This window comes from Vanessa cardui, chromosome W (assembly GCF_905220365.1).
Source record: "Vanessa cardui chromosome W, ilVanCard2.1, whole genome shotgun sequence".
Lineage (NCBI taxonomy): Eukaryota > Metazoa > Arthropoda > Insecta > Lepidoptera > Nymphalidae > Vanessa > Vanessa cardui.
The window spans coordinates 6,424,478-6,448,085 of record NC_061153.1 but is presented as its reverse complement, the minus strand read 5'-3'; the positions used below and the strand labels follow the sequence as shown (position 1 = coordinate 6,448,085).

Sequence of the window (23,608 nt, the reverse complement as noted above, 5' to 3'; positions counted from 1 at the left end):
GCTTTCTTTGGATTGAGACTCGAGAGAACCAATTCCAGCTCTGCGGTTGTGAAAGGTGAGTCATCATTCGAAAGGTCTTTAATCTCCGCTGGAGCTTTGTTTTCTGTGATTGCCCTCGTGGACTTTTGCTGTTCTGTTTCGGCATGGACAGAGTTGTTTGGATAGAATGTTTCCGCGAGAAGCTTAACTGACTGATCTGGCGACAGAGTTTCACCAGCTGGGTCTCTCAGCAGCATGTCGTCCCGTCTTCTCGAGGTCTTTCTTATCACCCTATAGACTCCGTCCCAGACGCTTTCCCGGTCCTGGGTCGAGCAAAACTCTTTTCAGCTTTGAGTAGTTGCTTCGCACGCTTTACTCTTATAATCTTCCCTGGCCTGTACGTACTCTTCGACTGTGAGTTTTTTCCTGCTGGGTGCAGCATTACGTATTCGGCGTTTTTTCCTGAGCACATCCTTTCTAAGATCTTCTAGGACGGCTGACCACCATGGTGGTCTAGGATTGCCTTTCCACACCTGTAGTTTCGGGATCGTGTCTTCACACGAACCGTAGATAACCGATGTGTAGATGTTTAATATCTCCTCCAGTTCCTCAGGTCTTGTGAGGCTCGAGACGCGTTCCAGTGTGATTTCACTGTCGAAGAGCTTGGTTCTGAAAAAAGTGGAGAAGTCCGACCACTTTGCCTTCTTGGTATTATATCTGCGCGTGGAGACAGGCTTCAAGGGTACTAAGGCTTTCTCCAAGCGCAGGTTGAAGGTAATTGCGTTGTGGTCTGATATTATGAGACCTCTATCCACTTTCCAGTCCTCCATTCTATCTACCAGGGATTGGCTAGTCAGTGTCACGTCCACGCAGCTTGTGTATAACCTTTCTCTTCGATGTTTCGAAGGTCGGTACGTTGCCGGTGTTTAGGATGTGAAGGTCCATTTCTGTGATAAAGGCGTGGAATTCCTCTCCGCGACGGTTTTCGGAGTTACTGCCCCACCAGTGGCTCCAAGCATTCACGTCTCCTGCCACTAGCAAGTTTTTAATTTATTTTGTTTTATTTATTTATTTAACCATTTATTAAACTTGCCAGATACATAGAAGGTGAAAATGTGTACACAGGAAAAAATAAGTTTAAAAGGTATACTTATCCCTAGAAGAGATTTCTTCCAGTATACCCAAGAAAGAAGAAACATAGACAGGAAAGTTAAAAGGCAAAATCATACAACAGGAGAAAAGTTACAAAACCACAACAAAAAAATATACTAAATTAAAACTAAAATTACAAAAAAAAAAAAAATATTAAAATAAATATTAAAATAATTATAAAATAATAAATAATGAATATATTATAATATAAATACATATACAAATATATAAATAAATAGATATGTTTATGCCATTTTACCATGAATCAACATTGGGATAAGAAATACTCTTTCAATTTTTTTTTGAAAATGTAAAAGGACTTACTAGTGCGAATTGTAAACGGCAGCGAATTCCACGATCTCACTGCATTAACAGTGAAAGCGTTAGAGTAAAAATTGGAAGTATGGGATGGGATACGGAGTAGAAGCTGGACATTGGGACGACATGGGGAACCAGGGGGATGCAAGAAAACAAAACGCTCACGAAGGTAACTGGGGTACAGTGGATTAAAAAGTATGTTGTAAAGAAGACATAAAACGTGAGTATCCCTGCGAAGTCTTATAGGAAGCCACTTGAGTTCAGCTCGATATTTTGAGACATGGCAAAATTTTTTTAGTTGAGATCTTTTGAGTGGCTGCCCTAATTTGGGTTAGGTAGGGGTGCAAGTCATGGTCCCCCTCTAAGTAGACCGAGATTAATCCTAGCCTCAGCTGTCCCGCCTGCAGAAATACTGCCGCTACATTTTCTGTAACGATCTGCGGGTCATGAATAACTTCCAACTTGTCACCGAAAACGACTACTGCGGCTTTGACGGGCTTTTGGCGGTTCAGGGTGCACTGGATAATTTTAGTGCCGGGGTAATATTTCATCTCACCTGTCCGTACTACATAGGGTTCTTGGACAAGTGCGACGCTAATCCCTTTTTCCTGAGCCGTTTTTAGTAGTTCGGCTGTGGCTAGTTTCGAGCGTTGCAGGTTGTCTTGTATAAACAAAATCCTGCCCGTTGCTTCTTTGGGATTTCGAGGTCGGACCAGTGTGTTAATGTCAATGGAGCCTTTAGCAGTATTGCACCCTGGATCTCGCTATATGGTCCCACTTTTGTATTTCCTGGCACTCAGGACTGTAAGCCGTGTGCGCCAGGTCCGAGCTGTCTTTTTTTGCTCGCGTGCAGTTTATGCAGCGTGGAACTTCTGCCTTTGTCCTGACAGGGTAGTCTTTACCTGAATGCTCACCGCTGCAGTAGCTACAGGTCTCCTTCGTAGCTCTACATTGTTTCGTGGTATGACCGAAACCCAGACACTTTGGGCATTGGATGAGGGGAGACTGGTCCTCTACCGAGCATCGGCCGAATCCAACGTAAATCTTCCCGGCTTGCGTTAACCGTCTCCACACTTCAGGGGACAACTCGAGGACCGGATGGCATTCATGCGGGTTCCTAGCTCGCTTTTTATAGCGGACCCTCATTTTTAGGTCTGCCTCGCCAATGCCGTGCAGGAGGTGTTTATTCTGCGATTTTATGTGTTCTCCTATTTCGTCGTTGGCGAAGCATGCCAGGGCGCCGCGCACGCAAACGAGGGGTTTTGATTTGCAGGCTCCCTGATGTTCAAGTGTTTATCTGTTTGAACACGGCTCTTTACTATTGTCATGCCTTCCTTGGACGCACATCTTATTACGGCTTTTTGATCCCTAGCCTTCCTGACTCTGTCGACCCTAGTTCCTGTTTTTTTGATGTCCAGGGCGGCTCGTATTTTTGTGATCACGTTATCACTAGTCTCCTTAGGATCTTTTGAGGAGATGATCAACGTGTGGTTCGGTGTTTGGGAGGGTTTCGGTTTTGCTGTAGCTTGGGCGAATGTGAGAGGACTTATTATATGTTTTTTTCCTTTGCTCAGCTCTGTCACCCCTTTTTTGATGGTCGCCAGAGCCTGTCTGACCTCCTGCACTGTCAACTCTGTTTCCAGTGACGGTTTCGCAGGTGAGGCGGCTTTGGACTTCGCGTCTCTAAGGGCGCGAATTTCGGAGGACATGATGTCCAATTTTTCGGATACCACTTGAATTTTTTCAGCATTGTCCTGGACTGGTTTTTGTGTTGCATGGGTTTGTGTTATTGTAAGCTGTCTCAGTTTTTCATCGACTCGAGCCAGCGCTTCCTTGAGGCCTTCGTCCATGATTGATAGAGGTGGAGGGGGAGTGTGTGGGAGACTGTGAAGCTTTGGCAACGAGGGATTTCGTTTTTTCAACATCTTGTCTGAGCATGTCAAACTGGTTTCCCAAGTTGCTGATGGTTTTGTGCAGCCCTAGGATTCCAGACTCCAGCCTCTCCCATTTCTGGCCATGTCTTTTATCGGGTTGGCCTCTGTTCTGAGCTTCCCCTCTACCCTCATTTGCACCTCTCGGATCTCTTTATCATGCCGAAGGGTTCAGCAGTCTCGTAGCCGAGCCAGCTACGGACCGCTTGGGCCTCCTTCATGGTCCCAGATATTCTTGTATTACGGAGTTCCGGATGGTCTGGATCTCCTTATTGTGGTCTCTCTCGATACGCACTAGCTCTTGCGCGTGCCGAGAGCGTTCTTTCTCTAGGTTGTACTTGTGTCGACTTCTTGAGTCCGAGAGTGATAGGACGGTCTCATATAGGCCCTGCAGGCATTTGTGACATAAGGCTTTGGTTTCTTTTTTAATTTTTTCTGCTGACTCCGAGGCCTCTTTACCCTTTTGTAGCAGTTCGTTAGCTTCCCTCGTCACCATATCCATCTCTACGCCCGTGCCGTGGTTAGGTGTGGTATAGGAGGCTGACCCTCCTATTAGAAGCAAGGGCGCCGGATCCCACTGACGAAGTTTCCACTTCGTCAAAATTAGACATGTGAGACTCCGTTTGTTCTTGTGGTTGGTCGTATCGAACTATTAGTTCCGCCACGTTCGCCTGAGATATTTGTTGCTGGACGTCGGTAATTTTATGAGGCTGGGGTGTAACTGTTGTTGACTTAGGTGCAATCTTTTTGAGGACTTTTGTCCTGAGCGATCGTTGTGGTGCAGAATCCGCTGTTTTGAGTGATTTTGAAGGAGCGCTATCGCTTTTAGATGACATATTTACAGCTTGTTATAGCGAAATCTAGCTTATTTGATTGAGATTAGGGTGTGTTATTTATTATTTAGTTATATAATATTATAGAGAGTCGAGATGGCCCAGTGGTTAGAACGCCTGCATCTTAACCGATTCACACTATATTGAACTTAGAATATTATATTTCTCATATTTCTTTATTGAAATTTGACTTACAAGTTGATGTTCAAGAAATGACGAAAATGTATTATAAAATTTCGAAAGTTACATGGCCATATATTCATTATTTTTAATGCAAATGTACAAGTGTCATATATGGTTAGAAAGGTTATTTAGTACATAATTAAAAAAATATAGAAATAGATCATTATGTATTACCTGAAGAGGTACACAGTCAATTTTATGGTTTCCTATATTTTATTGTTATCAGAAACTTTGAATAGACTTTTGAAAGTTAGCGATGGCTACCGATGTTGTAATTTTTATACTCGCATATAGAGGAGTTCATATGAAAGCCAAGGCAAAAAAAAATATTTGCCCATATCTGCCCCCCTTGGAATAAGATCAAAAATGCCTTAGAAAGGGAAAACACAAAATAAATAATTCATTTAATTTAAGATTTATATCGCGATATTTTTGAAAAGGAGATCTTTTCTGACATTTTATTCATAAATAATATTGTCTTTTACTAAATAAATAAAAGTCTAGGCAAAGTAAAAGTAGTAGGAAATGTCTTAATTTACATTTTTACCGCACTCTATAATATGGACAATATTTGTTATCACGGTGGGAACTAGACAATTCAAATTTAGTTTATGTACTTTTTAACTAAATTATGTGAACTGAAAGGTAGGAAATTGTGGTTAAAGTTGTTATTGCACACCACATCAGAACTACTAACCATCTTCTTAGATAGTGGTTGAACATGCTAAATTTTGTATCTACTCGTAGATATTAATATTTTCCCCATAAATTTCAACTATATAAGTTATTGATACACATTGTCATTTACCAGTAGTTAACTGTACTTCGACATATAGTCTAAGGTTAAACCATATTCGCTGAAAGCATTAAAATAACAAAATGAGTGAATTTATTGTATCTAGACGAGTATTGTGCGTATTTTTCATTGACCAAGGTACAAAAACAGAAGATATTCAAAAATACTTGCAAGAAAATTATGATTTGGAAAATTATGATTTCTTTGGAAAAAAGTGAAATTGTTGTTAAAAGTTTTCAAAGATCACTTATAACAGCTTTCAACGATAGGTGGATCAAGTCAAACCGAACCAAAGAACGATTTCTTAATAAAAATAAAACGTGGTTGGGCGGTGAATTTAAAGTTCAATTTGAGGAAGCAATAGATATCAGACCTACAATATCTGGAGAACGCGGGCGGCCACCAAAATCTTACGAAAATTTATCAGAAAAATCAAAGAAAAGAAAAAAATATGGAGTTGGTGCAAGAATACGGACTCGTGTATGTTCATAACGCATACGTCCAAGGATTGCGGTCTGATGAAGAATTAGAAGAAGCATCCGTCGTTGCAATGCTGCGGAATTATGATAGAAATGAAAAAAAGATTATTATGGAAAAATTGTTGCATGAAGCTCCCAATGCAACACAGTTTACGGCGGATGAGGCTTTAAGTCTTTTTGCTGATTTAGATCTTTCTAAATCACAATATGGATTTCTTAGAGCAAGTCTGATTAACAAAAACTTTGATACACTGCCTTCCTATTACATATTGACAAATGCAAAAAAACTTTGTTCCCCTCCCATCTCGAGCATTGAAATAAGCGATACAGGCGCTAAAGTAAATTTGCAAGATTTACTGGATCACACATGTGCCCGTATTTTAAAAATTAACAATGTTTTCAATGGAACAAGAAGAAATCTTAAGTTGTATACTAAATGGGGATGTGATGGTTCATCTGGGCAAAGTGAATATAAACAAGTTTTAGCAGATGAAACTGACTTAGCCTCAGATGCAAACATACTTATAGCCTCTCTGGTACCAATTAAACTGCATGATACAGAAGCAAAAGAGATTCTTTGGCGAAATCCGGCTTGTTCCTCCACTCGATATTGATTTGATAATTATGATACAATTTGCTAAAGAAACGCCAGAGAAAATTCGTTCGGTGGTTGCTGATATTCGGGGTCAAATTAATAATTTGGTAAATTCTAAAATAAACAAAGAGGGCCAGGTTATTGAAATAAGTCACGAGCTATTTTTAACTATGGTTGATGGAAAAGTGTCACAAGTTTTAACTGATATAAGTTCTGGAGCTGTGTGTACGGTATGTGGGGCTATACCAAGCGAGATGAACGATTTAGAGAAGATGAAATTAAAGCCAGATAATATAAATGCTTATGAATATAGTTTGTCTACATTACATGCGTGGATTAAATGCATGGAATTAATTTTACATATTTCATATAATCTGTCATTTCAAAAATGGTCTGCAAGAAGTTCAGAAGATAAAAAAAGTAAAGAAGATAAGAAAAAATATGTACAAAATCTATTTCGAAGTCGAATGGGATTGCACATAGATAAACCCCGGCAAGGAAGTGGAAACAGTAATGACGGCAATACATCTCGATGTTTTTTTGCGAACTATTTTTGCACTTCAGAAATCACAGGGATTGATGAGGAACTTATAAAAAGGTTCTATATTATTCTTCAGACGTTGTCTTCCGGTATTGCTGTAAATCCAGAAAAAATTGGCGAATATACTAGCGCTACTGCACAATTGTACGTAAGAAATTATATGTGGTATAACATGCCTTCTTCAGTACATAAGATTTTAATACATGGAGAAAGTATAATTAAATATTTCGCTGTTCTGCCTATTGGTAAATTATCTAAGGATGCCCAAGAATCTCGTAATAAAGATTACAAAAATATACGATTATATCACGCTAGAAAGTGCTCAAGATCCGCGACGAATGAAGACGTGTTTCGTGGTCTTCTGTTTACATCAGATTCATATATATCAAGTATCAGAAAACCAACAATCAATATATCCAAGGAACTGTTAGACGAAGCTAAGAACCTTTTAGATATTTAAATTTAAATACACTATAGACATGTTTTTTTCTATTTTATGTTGTAAATTTATTAGACCCTTGTTACTTACTATAATTTATTATCGATTGTACTGATATATGAAGAATACGATAAAGTAGTTTAATATCATAAAACTATATTTATATGTAAAAAAAAAATAGTAAACTTTGTTTATGTATGAAAAAGTGTAGTCTTTATTTTTGTATTATTTTTTAAATGTATTTTTAATAAAAAATTTTGAACATATGTTTCTTCATTTGAAAGAATATAATTAAGGAAACTACATACCAAATTTCAGCCATTTATATAAATCGATAACAAAGTTACAGATTTTTGAGACGCAAAACAAGCTTTCGCGCCACTGTGCGTCGCCTTTTAGTGCTATGGCCATCGATTCCCCGTTGATGAGTACATCGGCTTTTACATTTTGTACATTAGGTGTACTAAATTTAAGATAAGATAAATATACTTTATTGTACACCGAAACAAAAAAAAAAAAATACAAGAAGTAACACAACAAAATAGAAAACACGGTACAAAAGGCGGTCTTATCGCTAAAAGAGCGATCTCTTCCAGACAACCTTTGGATAGAGGACATTGAATACTCTAAGAAAGGGGTTCGGAGGTGTACACCTTTTAGGTAAATCATATATACTCAAACATAACATGTCTACATAACATACATACGATTAATACATGTTATATATAACATATTTTCAAGTGGTAGTGCCACGCTGTATACCTTCGGGTTACAGCCGAATGGGCCGGCACGCCCGGGGAAGTACCACTCTCTCACTTAAAATCGGCGTAAAGTGGTAGTTATGCTACCGCGTTTCGTCCGGTAAGTGAGAGTTCCGGAGGCCCAATCCCCCTCCCCCCCAAAACTTGATGGTTGTGCAGAATTTGGTTAAATTACCCCAGGAGGGTACCATCAGCGACAGCGGTGGAGAATCCCTCTCTGGGCATCCATGCTCAGGACATACACCACCTGAGCAGGGATGCCCAGGCTGCCCTCCGAAATCTGGGGGGGGCAATTTTGCGCTCGCCACTGTTCGGGGCAAGCGGAGCAGGCATCATAAGGCAACCCCTACCACCCTCGCTGTGGACTTCTGCAACATAAGGGGACTCAACTCCAACCTCAACGCCGTTCACTACCATCTGGAAACGGCGAAGCCGGCCTTGCTCTTTCTAACCGAGACCCAGATATCTTCTCCTGCCGATACGACTTTTCTCTCGTACCCTGGGTACAAATTGGAACATTCCTTTATACCACGAGCTGGGGTATGCGTTTACGTCAGAGATGATATCTGTTCTCGACGCCTCGGCAGCCTTGAAGGACAGGACCTATCGATTATCTGACTGCGTGTAGACTGCGATGACCATCCGCGAATCTATGCGTGCCTTTATAGGTCCCATTGCGGTAATGCCGAAACCGACCGACTGGTTGAGCACGTCCAAATGGCTACAGATTCCGTGCTTCAGCAGATTCCATCCGCAGAGATCATTATTCTGGGTGACTTTAATGCTCACCACGCAGAATGGCTCGGCTCACGCACCACCGATCATGCGGGTAGATCTGTTCTGGACTTCGCTCTAGCATATGATCTGACACAACTGGTCAACTCGCCAACGCGAATACCGGATGTGGAGGATCATACACCTTCCCTGTTGGACCTTCTGCTGACTTCACATCCGGATGGCTATCAGGTTATCGTCGATCCCCCTCTGGGCTCGTCTGACCACTGTCTCGTCCGGAGTACAGTGCCGGTTGTGCGGTACTCACGGCCTCGCTTTGTTGTTGGGTGCCGCCGAGTATGGCACTACAAGTCAGCAGATTGGGATGGGATGCGGTCTTTTTTTGCATTTTACCCATGGGGGCAGATTTGTTTCTCGCCGGATGATCCGAACGCTGCTGCTGACTCTGTTGCCGATGTGGTGCTTCAGGGTATGGAACTATTCATTCCTTACTCTGCAGTACCCATCGGTGGCAAGTCCCAGCCTTGTTTTGGTCGCTTCTGCAAAACGGCATCACGCCGAAAGTGGGAACGCTATAAAACCTGGGCTAATGCATCTGCGTCTCGTGATGTAAATACCAGCGCATTTAAAAAGGAATACAACTCTGCCTCTAGGTCCCTCAAAAACGTGATTGCTAGGGCGAAGACGGAGTACATTGGCAGAATTGGCGAGAGACTGGTGCGTCTCCCTTCAGGAACACGAGCGTTCTGGTCTCTCGCTAAGGCTGTCTTAGGGAATTTCTGTCAGCCCTCTTTTCCATCTCTGCACAGGGACGGTGAGTCATTGGCCCATACCGCGAAAGAGAAAGCTGATCTTTTAGGCTCTCTCTTCGCGTCGAACTCGACTCTGGATGACCAAGGAAAATCTCCACCAACAATTCCGCGGTGTGATACCACGATGCCGGAGGTTAAATTCCGGCAAAGTGCAGTTCGTAAAGCACTTCTTTCCTTGGACATTCATAAGTCGAGCGGACCCGATGGTATCCCTCCAATCGTGCTACGGACATGTGCTCCCGAGTTGGCAGCGGTCTTAACGCGTCTTTTCCGGCAATCCTACACATTAGGCGTCGTCCCGAATTCCTGGAAGACAGCTTTGGTGCATCCGATCCCTAAAAAAGGCAACCGCTCAGACCCGTCCAATTATAGGCCTATAGCCATCACCTCCTTGCTCTCCAAGATAATGGAGTCCCTTATTAACTGCCAGCTCCTGCGGTACCTAGAGGAGAATCAGCTGATTAGTGACCGCCAGTACGGTTTCCGTCGGGGTCGCTCAGCCGGTGATCTTCTAGTTTACCTTACTCACAGGTGGGCTGAAGCAGTTGAGAGCAAGGGGGAGGCATTAGCAGCCAGCTTGGACATAGCGAAGGCCTTCGATCGCGTATGGCACAAAGCGCTTCTTTCGAAGCTTCCTTCCTATGGGCTTCCCGGGAAATTATGCAATTGGATTACCAGCTTTTTGGCAGATCGGAGCATCAAGGTCATTGTCGATGGTGCATGCTCTGACTTAAAATTCGTCAATGCTGGTGTTCCACAAGGCTGCGTTCTATCACCCACTCTGTTTCTTCTGCATATCAATGATTTGTTGCAAATCGGGAACATTCATTGCTATGCAGACGACAGTACCGTTGACACCTTATACACCGGCCGCGCTAATATTTCTCGGGAAAACGTCGAAGAGAACCGGAACAAACTTGTGTCTGAAATCGAGTCTTCATTAAACGAAGTCTCGAATTGGGGCCGGCTAAATCTAGTCCATTTCAACCCCAAAAAGACGCAAGTTTGCGCGTTAACCGCTAAAAAAACACCATTTGTCGTATCTCCACGATTTGAGAACATTCCGATAGCCGCTACAGGTAGTATCGGAATACTTGGCGTTGATATTTCGAGCCTCGTTCAGTTCCGCGGTCAATTGGAAGGCAAAGCCAAATTGGCTTCAAAAAAGCTGGGCGTGCTCAGCAAGGCGAGACAGTATTTCACGTCGGCCCATCGCCTAAAACTTTACAAGGCGCAAATTCGGCCTCACATGGAGTACTGCTCTCACCTCTGGGCGGGTGCTCCCCAGTACCAGCTCCTTCCATTTGACCGCATCCAACGTAGAGCGGCTCGAGTTATCGACGTTCAAGCCCTTTCCGATCTCCTTGATCCTTTGGGTTTGCGTAGAGATGTCGGATCACTCTGCATCTTCTACCGAATTTTTCACGGGGAATGTTCCGAGGAATTGTTCGGATTAATCCCGGCTGCTGAATTTCACCTTCGGACATCTCGTCAAAATTCTAAGTTTCACCCGCACCATCTTGATGTCCGAAAATCCACAACAGCGCGATTTCTTAGACATTTTCTGCCTCGCACAACCACTTTGTGGAACCAGCTTTCGCCGGCGGTTTTTCCGAACCGATACGACATGGGAACCTTCAAGAAAAGAGCCTACTCCTTTCTCAAAGGCCGGCAACGCACCTGCAAGCCCCCGGGTGTTGCAGATGTCCATGGGCGGTGGTAGTCACTTTCCATCAGGTGAGCCTCCTGCTCGTTTGCCACCTATGCCATAAAAAAAAAAAAAAAAAAAAAATAGACATGACTGCTCGCGCTCATTTAGTTCCGCTTTCAAGCTGGCAATATCTTCTAGCAAGTGACTCTCAGGCGCGGACGCTGTTTTATTCTCAAGTAGAGACAGTCGCGCTTCTGCATTGTCGACTCGCTTGCCTACCTCGGACAACGTACCATTCAACGATGCAAGCTCCTGACGAAACGAGGATACTTCCCGCGTCACATCTACTAATTCGACCCGGAGGAGTTTAATTTGTTCTAAGAGTGAACTGACAACATCTGTATCCTCGACAGCTGGCAATGACAACGAGTATTCGGTGTTATTCGCCGCTTGCGAGGAAGCCAAGTCAGTAGTTAATGCTGGAGAACAAGGCTTCGGCTTGCATCCCTTGCATATCCATTTTGGTATTCTGGCATCGGGACTCGAATTGACGACACAGGCTCGATGGAATTCTCAGGAACAACGTACACATCTCACACTATCGGCAGCAGCTAAAAACTTTCCGCAACTGCTGCATTTATTTGCCATTTTCGATAATAAATTGAGTGTGAATTACTGTATAACAATAAAATAATATAAAGTCAATGGTGCCTTAGTTTTGTGTTATTAATAGTTATAATATTAAGAACAAATTTATATGTGATTCTTAGCGAGGTATATTTTACACTTTTAAGTATGAGATAATTTCTCAAAAATATGTCGTCCACTTTTAGAAATTTTATGCTGGTTGAGCAGCAATGATTTAAAGAAATATATTATAATAAATTGTCCGTAGTTTTATTTCTTCACCGTACGTATTATATGTACATATGTGGGTATATAAAGCAGCTGATTTTGCTGACTAATTCTTGAAGTTGTTTTATTGGTATTTTAATACACTTAAAACTCAAAATAACACTTCCACAGAACAATTTTGTAAAATTATAGACTTTAATACTATAACTAGTAAACTTTAGGCAAATGTAAAACTTTTTAAAAAGTATTCGTAATTCAGTTGAACTACTTGCAACCGCTGTCAGTGTTGCCTACTATCTCTAACTATATTCTACTGATATAAGGTATGAAAGTTAGTTTTTTGTCGAAGATTACTCCCAGGTCTGAAATTCTGTCCACAGATTTAATAGGGGCACCAGCTATGTAACAATTCGTTTGAAATTCTTTTAAACTCCTGGTGAATGATATCCATGAACATTTTGCTGAATTAAGTCTCATGCCGTTATCATTACACCAATGGTATAATCTTGTCAGATCATCTTGTAAAAGAATAGTGTCATTTGGTTCTTCAATTATTTTAAGAAGTTTGACATCGTCAGCATACAGAAATGGTGTAGAATATTTAAAACAATTAGGCAGATCGTTTATGAATATATTGAAGAGCAGTGGACCCAGATATGACCCTTGTGGGACTCCAGATTTTACATCGCATTCAACCGATCCATAACCGCCGGCAACAACATAACAATGACTTTCTGTGAGATATGATGCTAGAAATCTCAATAAAGATCCATAATTGGACAACTTCAAGACTGGTACTGAACATGGAACCAGGTCAAATGCTTTACTTAAGTCTGTGTAGATAACTTCCACTCTCTTGTTCCTATCAACAGATTCAAATAAGATTTCTGAGTAATTTACTAGATTTGTGCATGTAGATCTACCGGCTATGAAGCCATACTGGTGGGTACTAAGATAAAATTTAACATGACTGTAAATATATGGATATATTAGGGACTCCAACACCTTACCAAAGATAGAAAGGATTGTAATAGGCCTATAGTTTTTTACATATATTTTTTTTTTCCACTTTTGAAAATAGAGACTACTTTCGCAGTTTTCCACTTAGAAAGAAATATTCCGGTGACCAATGCTTTGTTAAATATAATTGTTAGTGGACAGCAAGACTGCGGGCACAGTTTATAATAAAATTCGGCGGAATATTGTCAGATCCAGCACCCTTATTCATATCTAAATTCTATAATTTATTAATGACTTCGGATTCATCAAGCTGGATCAAAGATAGGCTATTATTGCAACTAACTGTAGCATCCATGGTTCGCAGTATTTTGTCAATATCGTACTTGCTCTCGTTTTCTTCATACAGCGAAGAGAACTGTGACGCAAATAGGTTACAAGGACGCTGGTATCGAGCTTATTAAGAATATCTATGAAGCCTGGGAAGAGTCACGGGATGCCTTAGGGATTTTCTGTGACTTATCCAAAGCCTTTGATTGTGTTCAACGTGAGACTCTGGTCAGGAAACTTTATCACTGTAGGAACTACATTTCAATATTCTCATTCGTACATGCGTTGGCGTCAACAGACGCGCTCCGGATGAAGCAAAATCCAAGTCCCGCCTTATTTATACGACGCGAGAAGCGGCAAGCGCGTGTGGCGCTCACCTAGCGCACTCCAACGGGTTTTCGTAGCAACTCACAAAATGAACATACGAAATTGCAGCGTCGGGATTGGTTGAAAAATCGAACCTTTAATTCGTCGTTCAATTTCCAAAATATTTTGATTTGTAGTGTACCACTCCTAATTGGCTGACTCCTAATGTAAGTTTTGTATATATATCGACACATTTGCCGAATAAAATTATTCTGATCCGACCAGCGAGAAGTGTTCTTTCTTTCAAGAAAACCCAGAAGTAGTAACTACAGCAAATTAGCTAGGGACCAGTACCCCTACAGTGGTGACCTACCGACGTTGAGAAAATGGATCAAGATACCACGGCTCAAGACACCAAACCTCTGGCCGAGGTAGACCTGGCAGCCATCTCCGTACAGTCACGGATACTACCATTCTGGAGGGACCTTCCACGAGCCTGGTTCATACAATTTGAAGCTGTCGTCGACCCCTTGAAGACGTCCGATGATCAGAAGTTCCGTTACGTCCTGCAACAGCTGCAAGCCACGGAGCTGCAACACGACACCGACATTCAATACGACACGCCGGCTACTGATAAATACATCACATTAAAGAACCGACTACTCACCGTATATGAAAAATCCGACGTAAAGAACTTCCAAAAGCTTGTCAGCGGTCTACAGCTGGGAGATCAGAAACCCTCCCAATTACTTCGCAAGATGCGAGAACTAAGCGCCGGTATGATTACGAACGAAGGGCTCCGTATCGAGTGGCTCAACCATTTACCTACTCAAATACGCGTTGTTCTATTCGTAAATACCGAGTCATCACTCGAAACACTCGCCGCCATGGCCGACAAGATGGCCGAATACTCCGAGCCTGCGACGATCGCCGCTGTATCGACCGCAACAACAACTACGAACGACGCCGTATCAACACAAATAGCAATATTATCGAAGCAGCTAGAAAAATTGTCGCTAGAAATCAACGAAATACGCGGCCGCTCTAAACATCGTCAATACCGTCGCTATCGCTCTCAGTCAAGACCACGATCCAATTCAAACTCAACAAGAAAAAAATCATCTTTGAAGCCCGGCGATGCCACGTGGGAATGTAAATACCATTACCGATTCGGCGATAAAGCGAAGCGTTGCGAATCGCCGTGTTGTCGAAGAAACAAAGCTTTAAACTAGCTCCGACATCGACTACGGCGGACCTCGATGTCCCTACCGCCAGCAACCGCCTATGTATCTACGATCGCAACACTCGAGAACGTTTCCTCGTGGATACCGGCGCCGATATATCCGTATTATCAGCATCATGTTATAGAAGCAATTCAAAAATCAAAAACGCCTACAGATTATTTGCCGCAAACAACACACCTATCAAGACGTATGGCGAAAAAACGTTAAGATTAGATTTTGGTTTGCGACGAAGCCGGCCACCGAAAAGAAACCTTACTCGTGATGAATCTATTGCACTGAAGAACTTACGCAACAATAAAGACATTACAGTCCTCCGAGCAGATAAGGGAAACGCGACCGTTGTGATGGATACGTGTGATTATAACCAGAAAATTTCCGCGATTTTATCGGATGTAAAAACTTACAAAAAAGTAACTAAAGACCCTACTAATAACATTCTTAAAAAGACATCCGCATTAATATCAAAACACCAAGAGAAACTAAGTCTGGATAAAAAATCACTCGTGCCTACATGAGCAAAGCCTCCAAAACTGTATGGTTTACCTAAGATCCACAAAACTGGTGCTCCGCTGCGTCCTATTGTAAGCCAAATCGATACACCAACAAGGACATTATCACCCCTCCGAGGACACACTGCGGCGTATGTCAAGGATTCTTACCAGTTTGTTGGTGAAATCAAAGACCTTAAATTAACCAACAACGAGACAATGGTTAGTTTTGATGTCCAGTCATTGTTTACCTGCTTACCCATACAAGACTGCATCGAAATTGTCAAGAGGAAGCTACAGACACACAACATGCCTATTGAATATGCAGAGCTGTTACATCACTGCCTCACATCTGGTTATTTATTGTGGAATGATGAATTCTATGTACAAGTTGACGGGGTAGCCATGGGTTCTCCAGTATCCCCCGTGGTCGCCGATTTGTTCATGGAAGACCTGGAGGAGAGGGCTCTTCGCTCCGGACCTATAACACCTAGGTTTTACAAACGGTACGTAGATGACACTTTCACAATATTACCTAGTGATCTGACATCTGCATTTTTAGTACATCTTAATTCTATAAATAAAAACATTCAATTTACTATGGAATTAGAGGCAAATAATTCTTTAGCTTTCCTTGACATCCTTATTATCAAGAATCCTGACAATACATTAAGTCACACAGTTTATAGGAAACCCACACACACCAACAAATACCTCAATGGTGACTCGCACCACCACCCTAGCCAGTTAGCTACCGTTGGCAAATCTTTGTTTCAGAGAGCCCACCATCTCTGCGATGCTGAACACCTAGAGGACTAGCTACGTCAGGTCAAGCTTGCACTCCACCAGAACAAGCTGCCCGTGCCTCGCCAGCATCGCAGAAGCCGTATCAAGCCACCCACAGTTGAGCGACAACCTGCATTTCTACCATATGTGAAGGGAGTTACAGACAGGATTGGCAACATCTTGAAGCGAGCTTCAATTAAAACCGTTTACAAGCCTCATAAGAAAGTGAGTCAGTTCTTGAGACCTATCAAGATTAATATTCCCTTACAAACTGCAGGAGTATATAAACTCGAATGTGAGTGTGGTTTATCTTACATAGGCCAAACAAAGAGAAGTATCGGTACCAGGGTCAAGGAACATATAGGAGATGTCAAAAATAGGCGTTCTTCTAAGTCTGCAGTCTGTGAACATGCTCTGGATAAACCTAACCATTTTATCCGATTTGATAAACCACAGATCCTCGCTAGAGAACACAGATTCATTCCTAGAATGATACGCGAGGCTATTGAAATTCAAAAACATCCGAACTTCAATAGAGAAGATGGTTGGAGACTTTCTAACACCTGGGATCCACTTATTAAAAATTTGAAATCCCAAATCCAACAGACTGCAAGACCTAAAGATACAGTTAGTGCCTTCTGCGTGCAACCGGAACGTTACTCAAGATATCAATTGAGAAATCGTTGGCGGTAGTTGTTAATAATATTTCCTTTGTTCTTCAAATAGACGAATGTCATCTTAGTCTACCCGTGACCACGAACACTGCAAAGTGCTCGAAACGTCGGGATGTTTAAAAATAATTAATATACGCGATTCATCCGTTATAATTAGTTTTATTTAAATGTGTGAAAGTAGTGTAATTTGCTCAATAAATGTTTATTATTATTATATTGATGTGTAATTAGCCGTGTTTCGAAAATTTTGGGTTTTGTAATAAGAAATGGAAGATTATTTCGAAATCCTAGAACAAAAATTATTTTATTTAATAGCTTAGTTAAGAGTATACTGGGATACGGAAGCGTTGTTTGGAGGCCACATTATGCAATACACTGCCTAAGACTTGAGAGGATACAGAAACGTTTTCTTTATCATCTTACTTTCTCGTTAGGTAAAGGGAAAATACTTCCTTCTTACAAAAAAATATGGAATTTTTCAAAATTCTTTCACTAAGTGATCGGAGAGATTTGTTGGATTTAAAATTTCTATATAAAACACTTAACAACAATTATGATAACTCGTTTTTGATATCAAAAATTAAATTGAATGTTCCCATTAGATTTCCTCGTAAATCAATAACACCATTAGTAAGACCTTTCCGCAAAACTATTTTAGGAAGAAATTCACCTGTATCTCGCTTATGTAAAATTTTGTATGAGCACAGTGCTGTTTTAGACCCTTTTGGAGACTCATCAAACAAGTTTCACAAAAAAATAGTGTCAAAACTGTCAGTTAACTAATTTATTTTGTTTATATTTGTATTATTTTACTATTATTGTTATTCTTGTCATTTTTAATTAACCTTGACTTACTAACAATTAATTTATTAAATTTGTATGTTTGTCATCTCCAACTTTATCTTTGCAAGTAGTATTCACATTAATAGGTAATGCATTTAGTTTTAAGTTGTATTAAAATTGTACACCTTTGTACGTGTTGATGTATTTACCACTGGTGAATCTTAAATAAATAAATAAATGTTTTTAACAGAGTAGGAATACTCACTGTTGCGTCGCAATATATTTACAACAATATCATGTACATATATTCACAGTAACATTGATCACTTTGATAAAATCAGTGATAATCATTGTATATGCACTAGAAGTAAGGATAAGCCTATAACGCCAAGTTTCCGACTCCGCAAAGTCAATAAATCTTTCTTGGGGCAAGGTATCAATTTCTATAATAAAATTCCGCAGACATTTTTAACTTTGCCGTCTCATAAATTCAATTCGTTTATAAAAAAATACATTGGTAAAAAAGGCGTATTATTCGATACAAGATTTTGTAGAAGATAAAAAAAAGAGCGTGGAATTAATACCTGTTGACTTCCAGGCAGGTTATATTAATTTAAATAATTGTATTAACTAATATGACTCTATTTTTTTTAAATGTTGAAAAAGAGTAACTACTGAGTTTCTTGCCGGTTCTTCTCGGTAGAATCTACTTTCCGGTGGTAGCTTCACTTAATTGTTAATTGACGATTCAAAAGTGCTTGTAAAAGCCCACTTGACTAAATTATATTTTGTTTTTTTTTTGGAGAACTAAACAAGATGTAGCGTTTACTGTGTGGCAAGATACTAAAGAGGTTTTATTGTTGACAACTGCATTTCATCCTAAAGTAGAAGTAACTACAGAAGTTACTTTAAAAAACGCAAAAAAAATGGCACCAGGAAGGCTGTACATTGTCCTAGGATTGTGAAAGAATATACCAAAAGAACGGGTGGTGTCGACCGTTTCGACCAAGTGAAGGGGACGTATGCCGTCTGTTAAAGCCTCACATTTTATATAAATATTAATAAAATAATGAATAAGTTTAAAATAAAATATAATAAAAATAAGACATAAAATGTATGCAATAAAATAGTATGTCACTAAAACATGTCACGATTCATCCTGAATCGCGCTAGTGAAGTTGTCAACTGAATCTTCTCGAAAATAGTTTGCAGAATTCGCCTTCAAGTAACCGTTCTACAAGCATTGGGTGCACATGATATCGTCGCCGCCTCCTATTTCGTCGTTTACGCAAAAAATAGCGTGCATATATTAGAGCATTTACTACAAACGGATTCATTTTTTTTGTGAACTGTCAGGACGCACTGTCAGCGCTGACCGTCGGTCGAGCACTGTTTCCAGCCTTAGCGATCTATGAAGCCATACGTTACTTCAGATATATGGTAGAAGCAAGAGAATTTTCTGTCGCAACAGACCACAAACCGCTTACCTTCGCCTTGTCAACTAATCGCGATAACTGTTCACCTAGGCAATTCAGATACCTAGATTACATCAGCCAGTTCACCACGGATATCAGGTATATCAAAGGTGAACAGAACGTGGTCGCAGATACCTTGTCACGGATCGAAGAGCTCACAGCGACTTTAAATTACCATTCTTTGGCTAAGGAACAAGAAGATGACGCCGAACTACATGGCCTGCTGAGCAATAGATTTTCGCTTAAAGAATGTGAAACTTGTCAGCGAAGTAAAGTGACTCAACATTCATCAGCTCCATTACTTACCTTCGCGCTACTATCTTCACGCTTCCGGCACATTCATATGGACATTGTTGGTCCTATAGCATTATCCTGCAACTACAGGTATTGCCTCACGATTGTCGATCGCGCAACACGTAGGCCCGAGGCATATCCACTACAGGATATTACAGCAGAGACCTGTATTTCTGCACTAATTTCAGGTTGGATCGCTCGTTTTGGCTGCCCTGAACATATCACCATAGATAGGGGACGGCAATTCGATTCGCAGCTCTTCAAGAATCTTGCTGCCCTCGTTGGTGCCACTCATCATTTGATAACTGCATCACCCTGCTGCTAATGGGCTGGTTGAAAGGCTGCATCAAAATCAAAATCAAAATAAACTTTATTCAAGTAGGCTTTTATAAGCACTTTCGAATCGTCATTTTACAATTAAGTGAAGCTACCACCGGTTCGGAAAGTAGATTCTACCGAGAAGAACCGGCAAGAAACTCAGTAGTTACTCTTTTTTAACATTTAAAAAATACAACGTCATGTTAATTAAATACAATTATTTCAATTAATGTGTCCTGCTTGGAAGTCAACAGGTATTATATTATATTAACTCCACGCTTTTTTATCATCTATAAAATCTTGTATCGAATAATATGCTTTTTCTACCAATGTCTTTTTTACAAACGATTTGAATTTACTAAACGGCAAAGTTAAAAATTTCTGCGGAATTTTATTATAGAAACGGATACGTTGCCCCAAGAACGATTTATTGACTTGTGGAGTCAGAAACTTGGCGTTATAAGCTTATCCTTACTCCTAGTGCACATACAATGATTATCACTGATTTTATCAAAGTGATCAATGTTACTGTGAATATACATAATATTGTTGTAAATATATTGCGACGCAACAGTGAGTATTCCCACTTTGTTAAAAACATCCCGAAGAGAGTCTCTAGCTCCAAGATTATAAATAAACCGAATTGCTCTCTTTTGTAAAATAAAGACAGATTCAATATCTGCAGCGTTTCCCCAAAGTAATATGCCATATGACATAATACTGTAAAAATAACCAAAATAAACTAAACGAGCGGTATCAATATCAGTCAGTTGTCTAACTTTTCTAACCGCGTATGTTGCGGAGCTGAGTCGTCCAGTTAGGGATGATAAATGAGAAGTCCACTGAAGTCTGGAATCCAATTCTATTCCTAAAAACACCGTAGTATCAGCTACTTCAAGACGGTCACCATTTAAAGATATATTATAATTTTGCTTGCTAACATTAGATAGGGTAAAAACTACACATTTTGTTTTTTGAGCATTCAAAACTAAATTATTTACTGTAAACCAATTGTGTATCTGTGATAATGCACCGTTCACATCGTCATAGTCATTTTTTTTCCTGTCAACCTTAAAAATCAGCGAAATATCGTCAGCAAACAACACTATATCACAAATACCCTTAACATAGAAAGGAAGATCATTTATATATACTAGGAATAGAAAGGGACCCAAAATAGAACCTTGTGGAACTCCCATTTTTAACGTAGAGCAAGATGACTTTATTCCATTAATGAAAACTTGCTGGATTCTTTGACTTAAATATGAAGCGATGAGATCAAGAGCTTTACCTTTAACACCGTAATATTTGAGCTTATAAAGAAGCGTTTCGTGTTCTACACAATCGAATGTTTTAGATAAATCACAGAATACTCCAATAGCGTTCTGTGATTTCTCCCAAGCATCGTAAATATGTTTGAGAAGCGCAATCCCCTCATCAGTAATAAGAATTAATAAGAATGTAATAAGAATTTTTCAAATGAAAAATCAATAACGCATTTAGAAACACTATTATTTAATAATCTAGCTGCATTTGATGTAGATGATTTTAAATGAAATGTTATTTTATGGGGTACTTTATCAAAAAATGTTTCAAATAAATTAGCAACCTCTAATTCAGAACTCGTGTATCTACTACCTGTGTTCAATTCTATTGGTATCATGTCCTTTGTGGGTTTTCCACTAACACTACTAATAACATCCCATGTGGCTTTAATTCTATTATCAGGATTCAGGATTTTTTTCTTTAAATATAAGGACTTAGCAGAAATGCATACTGTTTTAAAAATTTTGGAATATTTAATGACGTATTCTAAAAAGGCTATGCTTCGATTCCACCGCCTCATATCATATAAGTCGTATAATTTATTTTTACTTTTATAAATACCAACAGTAGCCCAGTTACTAAACTTTAATTTTGTGTTACTATAACATGATTTCATTTTGAATATATTGTTAAATTCTTTAAGTATTACTTCAAAAAATGAATTATAAAGCTCATTTGGATCCTGTGTCGTAAGATCTAGATTAGACAATTTATAACAATGTCTTTAAAACAATGTAAATTGTTAGCTAAGGAGCAAGTACGTAAACACGTTTGAACGATCCTTAGGATCACGCCACCTTCTACGTCATCGAGAGATAAGAAGCACACCACTCCTTTGACACACATACACAGGACGCATTAGGGTACGCCCACGGCATGTCCGTCTTTTGTTTATGCACCGCGCGCCAAGATGGACGCTAGCGAATCTTTTGTCTACGATGACCGACTGCGTCATCAGCGGGCGGAGCCACTCCTGCGCATGTGTGCGTGGTGCATCAACATAGTTTTAGTTAATTATTATTTATCATATCTTATCATATCATTACTTATGCATTTATTTGTATAAGCTTGATCACTTGATTACTTTCGCTTGGCCTTTATTATTATCATCGCAGCTGCCGAATTTATTTAAACTATTTAGACATAGTTTTTGGATTAGTAAGTGGTACGGAATTATACGACCATACCACTTCATGTAACATGGTACGGACTTGCAATGCAAAGCTTCGTTGGTATGCAACCGGTCACCCGTGTTTCGTAGGCCATAGAAAACCACGGCACTAGCGGGCGCTACCAACTGCCACAGTACTTATTGCTCTTATCACGCACACAATACCGTATGTGCTTAATAGGTATGTTTTACCTGTATACAAAAGGTACAAACTCTTGATTTTCACGATGAGTCGCCAACATTCCCATTATGGACTGCCGAGCTAAGACGATGCGTCGAGTACAGCTTAACGTCGTTAAAGATGTACCAAATTCGAAGCGTTATCTCTCATGGCTCGCCCCGTATGACATTTTATTATTGGCGATTCTTCTTAAAGAATCTAAAGAGTTGTTCCATGCGATGATTTCAAAAGTGCATCGAGATTATGCAGCCATCATGGAATATTATTTCACGGGTGAACGTATGGACACACAATTGTTACTTAACTCGGCTCGCAGCATCAGTGGTTTCGGATCTGGAGCAGATGCATCTTAACAGAGTTAAGAGTGTTTAATAGTCTTCATAAGTCTAAAGTACTGCAGATTGAAATAAATGGTTGTGTTAAATATGTCTACTTTAATTTGTTTAATTTATATTAGTAGTGTAGGATGATGAAAAGTTGTGCAGGTAAGGTATTGAGACCGATCCCTCTTACGTTGAAGAGTAAGAATGCAGTGAGGTGTCATTGTTTACGGTCCTGACTTCGCCCCCTTTGACCAATCAAATCTTTTCAAATTACAAATTCAAGTTCACATTGAACAGGTAAAGACATAAGTTGACCGTTGAGACCGTTCCCTCTTACGTTATTCCAAGTGCAAACATGCAGTCAAGCTTGGCGGCACTAGTAACGGCACGGGGCATCAACTCATAATCAAAGTACTGAGATTTTCGAAGAAATTTCGAATGATGAAGATGAAAAGCAAAAAGAAGGCAAAATCATTAAAAAATCTTTCTGACACCGAAATTGATGAAGAATCCTATGATTTAAGTCATACTTGCATAAATATAAATAATAGCTTAAAGTCTTTACCAAATTTAAGTATGGAATCTGAAACAGTATTAAAACTGAGATCAGATATCGAGTCTTTGCAAGAACAACTTGATTCTGCTCACTCGGAAATTGAGATTCTTAGTTTAGAAAACATCAACTTAAGAAAAGAATTATACAAATCAGATAAGAAGCTTGAATTATTGGAAAAAATTCATACCATGACATCTCGCACACCAATTACATCTTCAACAGTAAAAAAACGAGACAATGTTTTGCTAAGTAGCAATAAATGTGATAGAAAAGATCACAAATATAAGACATGCTCCAAAATTCTCACGTATGAAGAAGAAAATAAAAACAGTAATA

The 23,608-nt window shown here is 40.0% G+C and overlaps 2 protein-coding genes across 2 annotated transcripts; both read left to right on the top strand.

The window, feature by feature from the left end:
- The first annotated feature begins 14,039 nt into the window (after nucleotides 1-14,039).
- LOC124542511 lies at nucleotides 14,040-14,885 on the top strand. The gene has a single exon (XM_047120453.1). It carries the CDS (start codon nucleotides 14,040-14,042, stop codon nucleotides 14,883-14,885), a length of 846 nt encoding a protein of 281 aa, XP_046976409.1.
- A 4,180-nt stretch (nucleotides 14,886-19,065) lies between these two features.
- Nucleotides 19,066-19,722, top strand: LOC124542510. The gene has a single exon (XM_047120452.1). It carries the CDS (start codon nucleotides 19,066-19,068, stop codon nucleotides 19,720-19,722), a length of 657 nt encoding a protein of 218 aa, XP_046976408.1.
- The last annotated feature ends 3,886 nt before the right edge of the window (nucleotides 19,723-23,608 follow it).